This window comes from Protopterus annectens, chromosome 14.part0 (assembly GCF_019279795.1).
Source record: "Protopterus annectens isolate FY-2018-M chromosome 14.part0, PAN1.0, whole genome shotgun sequence".
Classification (NCBI taxonomy): Eukaryota; Metazoa; Chordata; order Ceratodontiformes; family Protopteridae; genus Protopterus; species Protopterus annectens.
Genome location: NC_056748.1, coordinates 63,568,298 through 63,581,785, shown reverse-complemented (window position 1 = coordinate 63,581,785; position 13,488 = coordinate 63,568,298). Strand labels below are relative to the sequence as shown.

Sequence of the window (13,488 nt, the reverse complement as noted above, 5' to 3'; positions counted from 1 at the left end):
CAGTGTGGGTTCTGTTAGTAAGTCAGTTGACAACCCATCGAGTGATGTAGGGATTAATGCCCAACTTAGTAAGTCTATCTATGACTCCAGAGTGGGGGATGGTGTCAAAGGCCTTGGCAAGGTCTAGATAGGCTGTATGGACTGCCTTACCCTCGTCCACAAAGAAGTCAATCAGGTTCAGGAGACAAGATCGGCCCTTCATGAGCCGAAACTGGATGGGATTTAGTGTTTGAAGGTTGCCAATGTCTTTGTTTATAAGTTCCATGATAATACCTTCCATGGCCTTGCAGATCAGGCTCATCAGACTGATGGGGCGGTAGTTCCCAGGATCCAAGGTGGATCCCACCTTGCGGAGTGGGATAACTGTAGCTGTGTGCCACTCATTGGACACAAAGCCTGAGGTGAGGCTGTGATTAAACATGACACTTAGGTGAGGTGCCAGTTCATTTTGTAGTTCATGTAGTACACAGCCTGGGATGACATCTGGTCCCATGGATGCTGTATTCTTAGCTTTGGAGAGTGCATTTTTTTACCTGTGTGGCCATTATTACTGGAATTTGGCAATATTCCGTTGTTTAGGGGGTGAGAGGGGGGTGAAGTTGGCACTGAATTGATCTGTCAGGGTATTGGCAATATCCTTGGGATCAGTATATTTAATGCCATTCTGTTGTAGCTCAGAGCAGATCTGAGCATTGCCATTTAGATTCTTGACATAGTTATAGAATGCATTGTGGTTGTCTTTGGAATCTTTCGCAATTTTATTTTCATAACTAGCTTTGGAGGATTTTATGAGGGATCTCAGATTCTTACTGAGGCTGGTAAGGGAGTTTTTTTGCATCCTGGGATTTTCCTCTTTTCTGCAACAGTTTCTTCCTTTAGGCATGTTTTTCTTATTAGGAAATAGGTTCATAGGTTCATAGATTATTACTAGGCTAACTGCCCTTGTGAGCCTCGTCAACTACCCCATGTGAGAATCAAACCCTGCACCTTGTGTTTGCAAGATAAACACCTTAACTATTATGCCAACCTCCTAACAAATACACCAAGAAACCACAGCCTTTGATGTAGTACATATTCATCCTACATAGGTTCACAGGTCATAGGTATATAGTGGGCTAATGACCACCAGGGCCTTTATAGGCCTAGCTGTCCAATCCAACCCAATTATGTCCCTATGTGTCATGGGCATTTATTAGGAGGGGGTATGTTACTTTGGAAGTTTCTAGAGGCTATGTGGGGGGTATGTTAGTTTCGTTATTACTGTCTGCCTATGTCTATCAGAGACATGGCTCCAGACCCAGGGTGAATTTCTGGTTTCCCATCCACTGGAAAAGATTACATTTAAATAGGGTTAGGGATGGACTCTGCTTCACATGGATGGGGAACCTGTTCCAGAGCATGGGGACACACTGATACACATATCTGTCTCTTCAACATGTCTTATTTATTCACAAGCAAAATTTAAATCCTCGGATCTAGTGGCTCTGGTGTTGTTCATTTTACATAAATGCAAAGGGCTCATCAGGGCTAGATGTGAAGATGTCCTGATTATCAGGCATAGATTGCCTGTTAGTAGCCTGTTGAAAACAAAGTATAGAGCTTGGAAATTTGAGCTGAATTTGTCATCCAGCAAACTTGCCATGTCATTCTGCTCAGTGAAGGAGGCACAATTGATCACCAGTTTGGTACACTAATGTGCACTGTCTTTGAAGTTTTGGACATAGCTGTAGAAGGTCTTGTGGTTGCCTTTAGCCTATGATATTATCTTGACCTCATAATTGGTTTTGTTTGATTAAATTAGTCCTTGTAGTTTCCTGTTTAGTTTAATTAGAGAGCTCCTATCATTATGTGAGTTGCTTATCCTGATTTTAGTTATATTTTTTTCTTTTTGTTATATACCCTATTAAGGTTAGGATTTAGCCAGTGTGATTTGTTTTTAGAGTTTGTTTTGAGCTTACTCCTAGTAGGCACAATGGCCTCTATACAGCCATTTACATGGTTCTACAGGGTTTCTGTGACCAATTCCACATAAGTTGCTGTGAACTTGAGGGTGGGATGGGCTTAATAGGATGTAGTTTGCTTTGGAATCATTCCTGTTACAGGGTTTGCTGAGGTTACCAAGTTGATATTTATTTTGAAGGAGACACCTTTGTGGCCCAACCTCACCAGTCCATATAACACAACACATTTTGATTTATGTTTGGTACAAATGCACTCTATGGTTGTGTAGAGAAAGTAGGGTAACTTAAAAATAACTTACCTTCTGTGGGTAGTAAGCATGGTACCTCAGACTGATTTGATGCCATCTTGATGGACATTGTAGAGAACAAGGGGTTTGGATATTGTAAATTATTGAGATAGCTGTTGCTTTGAAATAGTGGATAGCTTTCCGTGAACTGCCTAAATGCAACTGAAAAAAGAAACAATGACAAGAAGTTACAAAATAATTCATACAAAATATTGTTTGTCATGTAAGTTTAATAGTATGATGTACATCTTTTAAATCTTTTTACCCCCATCCATCTGTCAACCATCAGCCACCATCTCAACCAACTGGAGCATTTGTTGTCTTTTACTAGGAGGAGTGGTAACTGGGAAGGACCTTCATGTAAACAACCATCAGGGTACTTCATAATTTTCTTTCTCCATGGCCCTAAGTGCACACAGTCAGTTAAGTACATTGGTCCGGTGTGCAATGAGCTGCTTCTAGAGGATACCTATGAACCTATATGTCCTCTCACTTCCACAGGGGGAATTTCCACCAAGACACCGTGCCTCTCACATGGAGCATGAGCTGTGGTTTCCGCAGTCTTCATCAGAAGATCACACTGGCCATTGTGCCCCCAAGTGTGTACAAACCCCTCTCGCACCCCTGAGAGGAGCAAACAGGCTATGCTTCTTCATTCCTCTCCCTTTCTGTCTGGATCCTCCCAGTGCCATGGCCATTAAATGAGCCACATATGCCTGGGTCAGAGTAAGACCGCCATCCCTCTGCACCACAGAGTCAGGCATATGATGCATAGTTTTCATGCATACATGTGCACATGATTCAAGGAACATAGCTAACTATGTATAACTACCATGATAACTCTCTCTGCTTTCAGTATGTTCACTGTACATACATGTGCACATGATTCAAGGAACATAGCTAACCTCATATAACTACCATGATAACTATCTCTGCTTTCAATATGTGCACTGTACATACATGTGCACATGATTCAAGGAACATAGCTAACTACAAATAACTATCATGCTATCTCTGCTTTCTTTATGTGCACTGTACAAACGTGCATATGATTCAAGGACCATAGCTATGTATAACTACCATGATAATCTCTGCTTTCAGTATGTGCACTGTACATACATATGTACATGATTCAAGGAACATAGCTAACGACATATAACTCACATGATTCAAGGAACATAGCTAACTACATATAACCATCATGCTATCTCTGCTTTCAGTATATGCATTGTACATACACGTGCACATGATTCAAGGAACATAGCTAACTACATCTAACATGCTAACTATCTCTGATTTCAGTATGCACACTGTACATACATGTGCACATGATTCAAGGAACATAGCTAACTACATACAACTATCATGCTAACTATTTCTGCTTTCAGTATGCACACTGTACATACATGTGGACATGATTCAAGGAACATAGCTAACTACGTACAACTATAATGCTAACTATTTCTGCTTTCAGTATGCACACTATACAGACATGTGCACATGATTCAACGAACATAGCTAACCACATATAACTACCATGCTAACTATCTCTGCTTTCAGTATGTGCGCTGTACATACATGTGCACATGATTCAGGCAACATAGTTAAATATGTATAACTATCATGATAACTATCTCTGCTTTCAGTATGTGCACTATACATACACATGCACATGATTCAAGGAACACATCTAACTATGTATAACTACCATTATATCTATCTCTGCTTTCAGTATCTACACTGTGCATATGTGTGCACATGATTCAAGGAACATAGGTAACTACATATAACTATTATGCTAATTGTCTCTGCTTTCAGTATGTGCACTGTACATACATGTCCACATGATTCAAGAAACATAGTTAATTACATATAACTATCATGCTGTCTCTGCTTTCAGTATGTACACTGTACATGCATGTGCACATCATTCAATGAACATAGCTATGTATAACTACCATGATAACTATCTCTGCTTTCAGTAAGTGCACTGTACATATCTGTGCACATGATTCAAGGAACATAGCTAACTACATATAACTACAATGCTCACTATCTCTGCTTTCAATATATGCACTGTACATACATGTGCACATGATTTAAGGAACATAGCTAATTATGTATAATTACCATACTAACTATCTCTGCTTTCAGTATGTGCACTGTACACACATGTGCACATGATTCAAGGAACATAGCAAACTACGTATAACTATCATGCTAACTATTTCTGCTTTCAGTATGTGCACTGTACATACATGTGCACAGGATTCAAGGAACATAGCTAACTACATATTACTATCATGATAACTATCTCTGCTTTCAGTATGTGCACTGTACATACATGTGCACATGATTCAAATAACATATGTAACTATATATAACTATCATGCTAATGATCTCTGCTTTCAGTATGTGCACTGTACATACATGTGTACATCATTCAATGAACATAGCTAACTACATATAACTATCATGATAACTATCTCTGCTTTCAGTATGTACACTGTACATACCTGTGCACATGAATCAAGGAACATAGCAAACTATGTATAACTATCATGCTAACTATTTCTGCTTTCAGTATGCACACTGTACATACATGTGCACATGATTCAACGAACATAGCTAACCACATATAACTACCATGCTAACTATCTCTGCTTTCAGTCTGTGTGCTGTACATACATGTGCACATGATTCAGGCAACATAGTTAAATATGTATAACTATCATGATAACTATCTCTGCTTTCAGTATGTGCACTATACATACACATGCACATGATTCAAGGAACACATCTAACTATGTATAACTACCATTATATCTATCTCTGCTTTGATTCAAGGAACATAGGTAACTACATATAACTATTATGCTAATTGTCTCTGCTTTCAGTATGTGCACTGTACATACATGCATGATAACTATCTCTGCTTTCAGTAAGTGCACTGTACATATCTGTGCACATGATTCAAGGAACATAGCTAACTACATATAACTACAATGCTCACTATCTCTGCTTTCAGTATGTGCACTGTACATACACATGCACATGATTCAAGGAACATAGCTAACTACATATAACTATCATGCTAACTATCTCTGCTTTCAGTATGTGCACTGTACATACACATGCACATGATTCAAGGAACATAGCTAACTACATATAACTATCATGCTAACTATCTCTGCTTTCAGTATGTGCACTGTACATACATGTGCACAGGATTCAAGGAACATAGCTAACTACATATTACTATCATGATAACTATCTCTGCTTTCAGTATGTGCACTGTACATACATGTGCACATGATTCAAGGAACATATGTAACTATATATAACTATCATGCTAACGATCTCTGCTTTCAGTATGTGCACTGTACATACATGTGCAAAGGATTCAAGGAACATAGCTAACTACATATTACTATCATGATAACTATCTCTGCTTTCAATATATGCACTGTACATACATGTGCACATGATTGAAGGAACATAGCTAATTATGTATGACTACCATACTATCTCTGCTTTCAGTATGTGTGCTGTACATACATGTGCACATGATTCAAGGAACATAGCTAACTACATATAACTATCATGCTAACTATCTCTGCTTTCAGTATGTGCACTGTACATACATGTGCACAGGACTCAAGGGACATAGCTAACTACATATTACTATCATAACTATCTCTGCTTTCAGTATGTGCACTGTACTTGGACATGCACATGATTTAAGGAACATAACTAACTTCATATAACTATCATGCTATCTCTGATTTCAGTCTGTGCACTGTACATACACATGCACATGATTCAAGGAACATAGCTAACTACAAATAACTATCATGATAACTATCTCGGCTTTCAGTATTTGCACTGTATATCTCTTGATTCCTTAAAGTGTTTGTTACACGGCAGCCTTTGTACAACACCACTGAATGCTAGGTATCTCTGTTATTGATGTATGTATTGTATTCACATCCATACAGCTTTTCTCTTTACATAACTGTATTACACTCAATGTACTGCACAGCATCACAGAATGAGAATTGTATGCAAAATTTGTAACTGCATATTTGGCCCTATTGATGGCTGCAAATGATCTCAGGAAAAGACCATCAACCCACTTAACAAAGTTAATAAATATACATAAGCACCCACACAAACATACTCACATATATTAGCAGACCCTCTCACTCACTCACATACACACTGGTACAAATAACATAGAAAGGGACAAAACATGTATTAGAAAGGTATAGGATGATTACATATATGAACCTTATATTATCATTAAACTTGGAACTCAGTGTTTTTCATAAATGCCAAAGTATGCACACCTTCAGTTGTTCTAAGTTTTCTTCTTAGTGGCTATCAATGCATGAGTCATTCAGGATCCCCAGAGCTTGTGTGTACTGCAGTCTTTGTAATAGTCATGTGCTAGTCAATAAACGGTACTAAACCTTCCAGTAACTCCAGGATTCCAAAGACTCTATAAATTAAAATATCATTCTGTTAAGTTGGAAGTATAAAGGTCAACCCACAGTTAATGCAGGGCCATAATGTCGCAGTAAAGACAACACATTGTTATGTGCATGCAGGTACAATATACCTTCATGCAATAAATATGGACCCCCTATGAATACAGTATGTTGTACCTGAACATGAAATAGAGTAAATTATACTGATGTTTCCTGTAACCCCCTGGGGGTTCCACCTGTGTTCCTTCTGGACAGGGGCAATAGGTGCTTATCATGGAAATAAGGGTAAAACTTGGCTAGGTGTGTAAGGGCCCTACGGCCATTAGCCTAGTAACTTCCTATGATCTTATGATCCTGTGTTCTATTACTTGCTGATTCATATAGTGCATTATATACATTTATCTGCTCTGTATTTTCTCATAATTTCTCAGTTAACATATGGAAACAGGCAAAGAGGTTGAGAGTTATAACTCCAGGTCATCAGCATTAAAGAGACTTCTCCTATGGTCATTTGCAATACCAAAGGCCCAGTTCAGGAAGTCTGGGAGAGCTATTCATTTATGGAGGAGAAGAGGGGTGACAATGAAGGCGTGATCAACATGGTGCTTATACTGGTTATCAATCACCTGCTGTAATATAAAATAATTATATTTATTATTAATGTAGGACTCTAATACCAGATAATTATATGTATTATTAACGTGGGCACTGAGCCGAAGCACATAATCAGACGTGCCCTGTACAGAGGAGGAGAATTGTGGCAGGAGAAGGTGGTGCATGGTCCCTCTAGCTGGGGGGGTATAGACTAGAGACAAAAGCCCATTTACTTTATTTTATTTATTCTTTGTTAACAGAGGTAGAGCACTGATCCAGATGAACAGTCGCAGCCTGTTAGGGTGCAAAAGTACAATTCAATAAACATGAAAAGTACAATAAACACACTGCATTTGAAAAAAAAACAGTAACATCAATAAAAAAGACAGCTGATCTGACATATAATATTATGATGGTAGTATAATGTGGAGATAGTGAGGAATATAAGAGATGAATTGGTATTTGCAGAATGTACAATTATTTTCAGAAAAGGAAAATGGGAGAAGGAGTGGGAAAGGGGGGGGAACTGGGGAAGGAATGTGAGGAGGGTAAAACGGGAGGGGTTAGATAGAGGGATCTATATTACCATGTTGAAAGACAGTAATATCAACTTGTCAAAAACCTGAACAGCAAAGCCAGCAATTTTTTTCCCAAGGGAAAAAAAATCACTCGGCCATATGGAAAAAAAAACCACACTTTCAAACCCTACAATGTGGGAGCGTTTCCCCCCCCCATACTCCCCCTGATATGGGGGGCTGTTCCTCCCTAACTAAATATTCCAACTCTGAGATCGCATTACAGTGGGGAAAAGGACAAATCCCCAATGACGGATGAGCGATTTTTTTTCCCCTGGGAAAAAACTCGCTGACTCGGTCATTCGGATTTTAAACAAGTCGATATTACTGTGTTGATTAAGATGTGTTTGGCCAACATGTCTTTCGACACAGTAATATAGACCCAGACAGAGACTGATTGTTAAGAGTTATTAAAGTAGTAAGTAACAAAATATGAAGGAACCACCACGAAAAGTTATTAAAGTAGGTGTGAGGTAAGAGGGTAGAGAAGAGGAAGATAAACAGTTACTATTTGTTAGTGGAGGAGTTTTGGGTGTGATAATGTTGCGGGGTAGGAGATTATTAGTTCATTCTTTGGGTGCTGTGGTACTTCCAAGATGCATCATTGAATAAGTGTTTTGTAATGTTTTGTCTAAATTTGAGGAAGGGGCAGATGGATTTTTGTTTTACCTTTTCTCTCTCCTTCCCTTGACTGTTACCCTCCTGATCCTCATACCTCATCCGCACCAGGTCTGCCCAGGTCTGTGAGACCATTATTCGAAAATCTGTGTTAGGATGAACACAGATTGTTTTGAGGATTGACTGGAATTTCTGAGATCTAAGTTTATAAGTGGCAGTTCTTTTACTGAATATACCCTTGAAAAAGTGAAATATTTCACTGTATATTTGTGTATATATTAGGGAGGCCAGGAGACCATCTTTGTTTCGTTGTGATCCATTTTGCTTTGATAAAGACCATATACCAATGTTCTTTAGGGAGCACATGTTGATAAATGTACATATGTGGTTGGCTGTGGTTTGCAAGGACAAGTTGTTCATGGTTGCATTTGCTGTGGTAGGCATCTTGTATTCAAGGTGTGTAAGTAGGACTCCATTCCTTAACAACATTCTTGCCTTTGGAAGAGAGAAAATTCAAAATCTTTTTTACCAAAATAGGAGTGATTTCACTCTACTACCACCTCAGGAATGCTGCTCCAAGCATCTACCACCCTTTTTGTGGAATAGTACTTATGTCTGTCTCCTCTGAACTAACTTCTTAGAATATCAGCTTTAATTTTCTTGCTCACACTTTAGTTTGAAATATAATACTCATTTGCAATCAATGGATTTTCTTGGCACTTAAATTTGTCTTTTAGTTGTATTTCTGGCAAATGATGCTATGTAAACTGAGAGTCACTTCAGAGCAGACTGTTAGGTGAAATTAACATAAATCAATAGCATTTTTTCTGTGGTTCCTTGTTTTTATGCATTTATGTTTTAAAATATAGAACTTCTTGGTCTTAATCTACTCACTTGACATACTTAAATATTTATACGAGCTGTATTCCTGTCCAAAGATGCTGCAGACAATGAGTGCCATCTTGGAACAGCTTAGTAGCAGTATGGCAGCCTGACATCATCAATCCCCTTTTCCCATTTCCTACATGAGGTCAGCATGTTGTGTTAAATGTCACCATCTTTCTCTGTTCACTGCTACTCTCCTACCTTCTTTAACTCTGCCTGACTGACGCAGGTCTTCTCCCACACAGTCCATCTACCTCTTTGCTGGATCCCTTCATTTCCTTTTGCCTTCTTCCTGTCTGTCCCAAATCTGCTTCACCAGACTGTCTTCTACTTTTCTGCACATGTGCCCAAACCACCGAAATCTGTTCTCTTTCATCTTTTCTGCAACTGGATATACTTTGGATTCTGTTCTTATGTTCTTATTTCTTCATCTGTCCACAGTGTGCAGCCTACCACCCACCTCAGGCACTTCATCTCCATCACCTCTAGTTTCCTCAACTGCTCTGCCTTTACTGCTCAAGTTTCTGTAAAATACAGTAGTACTGGTTGCACCACTGTCTTGTACACCTTACTTTTCAGCTTCTTTGGCAATCTTCTGTCATATACTACACCTGACAATCCATTTTCTGCCTCCATTCTTCATGACTGTAATCAGTTTTGTTGCCTTCCCCTGAATATCCTCTATCATGTATATGACCTTGAGATGCCAGGACTGATGCCAGCTAAATACAGGTCTTTTAAATATGTATTTTTTTCTTCTTGCATTCTTATTTACTACTAGAACCACATTTTGTGTGCAGAATGTGCTTTTAACTTTTTGACCTCTTCTCTTGTAAATACAGAACAGGATGATAGGAATGGAAATACACAAATCTGCTTAAAGATATAACCTCATCCATCTCCTATGTTAGCAGGCCATAAAATGTAATTACAGACCTCTTCAAAGATATAACTGAGTAGTACTGTGAAACACAAGCAGATATTAAGGTTCTTTAAAATACAGACAGTTAAGAGTTGTTTATTGATATCCTGTGTATTGGTGCTTTCTATTGTTTCCGGAATTAATTCCTTGTCCTTTACAGGTGACAGAACTGGTTTAGTTATTTTTGATGTGGGAAAGCTAACTACTAAATTAAGCTGATGTAATTAATTTTGCAAAAGGAAATGATGTAATGCTTTTTGAGGAAAGAACTAAACTGAAATGTATATAAATATTTCAGATTGGTAGTTCTATTTTTGTCTTTGCTTTAAGAAATTGGTGACACAACTGCACCATGTCTGCCTGAATATTTTCAGTATTTTTCTAACTTAGATTAGAGGGAGGTAGAGCATTAAGTAGCTGTAGTATAGATTCCATTCCTCTTTTTATACACTGAGAACTGAAGGTTATTTTAATTTTCCTTATGCACTTTTTCATTCATTTGCATATTTAACCTGTAACTGCACTGTCTGAATTACTGACTATATAAAGTTGATTTATATATTTTAAGCTCCTGTGAATGATATTTTTAATGCTTTAATGCACACACACAGACACACACAGACACACACACACACACACATATATATGTGTGTGTGTGTGTGTGTGTGTGTGTGTGTGTGTGTGTGTATATATATATATATATATATATATATATATATATATATATATATATATATATATATATATATATATATCTATATGGAGCTAGGACTAATTAACAATGACACTTTTAAACAAAACTGAAATGGTCAAGAACACTTCCGTGAAAGTACTTTTTCACTGAAAAAGCACTGTCACAAAAGTCTGCACAAAAAAAACCCAAAACACATTAAAAAGAAAACAGTAAACACACCCCCTGCACCCCCCCCCCATGTGGGGGGCTTTGTCCCCCTACTTTTATATTCTCACTCTGAGAACCCACTACAGTGGGGAAAAGGGAATATTCTCTTATCCCCACTGTACTACCATCTCAGCAATGGCCATTCTGTCTTTTTTTTTTAGCCCACTGTAGCGAAAGTGCACTTTCAGTGAAAACGCACTTTCGTGAAAGTGTGCTCGCCTGTTTTAGTTTTGGTGAAAAAGCTTTCGCTCAACAGTCCTATACCTATATATATATATATATATATATATATATATATATATATATATATATATTACTATTTATTATTTGATACTATGTTTATCATTTGCATACTGGTTAACAGAGGGTGGATCTCATCTCCACTTAACTAGATCATTTGGGCCTACTATCAGGGGAGCTCTTAATGTTTATGATTTCATATTTGGCTTAATTAACATCTGTAAGCAACTGGATGTCCCTGACCATCCAGGCTACTTGTAGTACTGCTAGGAGAAACACTATGGGGAAATGAAAAATTCTGCCAGCCCTCAAAAGCAGCTGTGTGTATGAGTGAAAATAATAACCTGAGTAAAAGGCAGTTATGATATACAAGGGGCATTGGAAGACATTCTGGTTCATTGAGAGAGTGGTAACAAAGTCAAAGACTCATCTCTGAAGATGGCTGTTTTACAGTCTTATCTGAGACTGGCCATTGAAAGCTCTTGTCCAGGACAGCAATGCTGTTTCCCTTTATGCTCATGAGGACAGGTTGCATTTTGTGAAATGATTGTTGAGTTATACTTGTGTAAACTTTCTTTCTTTTATTTTTACCTGCTAAGTTTCAGTAGTATGACTTGACAGATAATCCATACAATGCCAACTGTGACATTCTCTTCATATCTGATGGCAGTATCTGCTGCTGTTTGTCAAATATTTGGTTGACACTGGTGAGATTCAAACCCCATGTGTGCCAGCCATCACATATGTGGGTGGCATTGGTGGGACTCAAACACCATCTGTGCTACTGTTGGTTACAGTCCTTATAAAGATAAGGTCTTCAGAAAGTCGCACAGTATTCCAAATGGATTTGCTAATGCTATATAGAGTGATAATAGCTTCCAGTTTTCTGCTGGTAATGATTTTTACTGTGTTCCCAGTATTCTACCAACCTCTACCACATCCAGTATTCCATCATCCTCTACTACTTTACCAGCCTCCATAGCTTCTGGCTCATATCTCTGAAGTCTCCTGGCCTCTGCTGTTACTTCTTCACATCCAGAATTCTAGTAGCCTCAGTTTTTGCTCTGTCACATTCCCCTTTTCCACAATCCTCAACTGCTGCCTTTTCACATCCCAACATTTCCCACTAAACTTATAACTTAGAGAGGCTTTTGGATTACCAAGATCAGCAAAGCCTGCAGGACTTGAAGAAATGTTAACTTATAAAGCTGGCCATTAATGATAGAAACTATCTGGTATCATTATTTAAGAAGCCTTCCTTGCTGGTCTCTCACATCACAGAATTTCATCAGACTCCAATGTCAGTCTCTTACATCGATTAGGTAATTTGCTAGGACTACCCCAAGGTTGCTTCCTTCATTTGCTATTGCTATTTGTTTCTTGTTGAGTTGTGCTCCTTTTCTGGGCTACTGTTTCTCAGATCTAACATTTTGTCATGCCTGCACTGAATTTAAGGTGCCATACTTTATACATTCCTTCAGTCCTGACAGTTCTCTTCTGCACTTTCTTGTATATCAGCCCTACTGTATAAGTCTGTGTTGACAGCAGGCAGGAAAATGATTTCTTACAGACAATCTGCAATGTCACTTACAAACACACTGAAGAGGACTGGTCTGACTTGGGTGACTCAAGTAGTACCCAACTTGTCACCCCCTTTAAATACAAGTGGGTCCATCTGCTGTGATTGCATCTTACTGTGCAGTCAATCTTTTTACCCAGACTACTACCCTGGCACCCTTTCTAAGTTATTCTAATTTGTTCAGGCAATAATACATAGTACCATCTCAGCTGGTTTGTTAAATTCTAAATAAACCCCATTCACAGCTTTTTTCTCTGACTATCCAATCAAAGAGCACTGTTCAGTTTGTCTGTCATAACCTTTATGTCACGAATCGGTTTACTATCAAAATTTAGATTGGCACTTATGCAAAGCTTGGAAGGCCAAAAGGCTGTTTTCATGTTCTCGTAATGCCAATCCAGAAAATGGTCAACTTCACATAAGTGAATGGTAGTGT

The 13,488-nt window shown here is 38.3% G+C and overlaps 1 protein-coding gene across 1 annotated transcript in view; it reads right to left on the bottom strand.

The window, feature by feature from the left end:
- The window catches only part of LOC122788869 (interferon regulatory factor 2-like), a 590,221-nt gene that overhangs the window by 143,899 nt on the left and 432,834 nt on the right, over window positions 1-13,488 (bottom strand). The window contains exon 6 of the mRNA XM_044055774.1: window positions 2,261-2,410. Within this exon, the coding sequence (XP_043911709.1) occupies window positions 2,261-2,410 (150 nt within the window). The remainder of the gene's footprint in view (window positions 1-2,260; window positions 2,411-13,488) is intronic.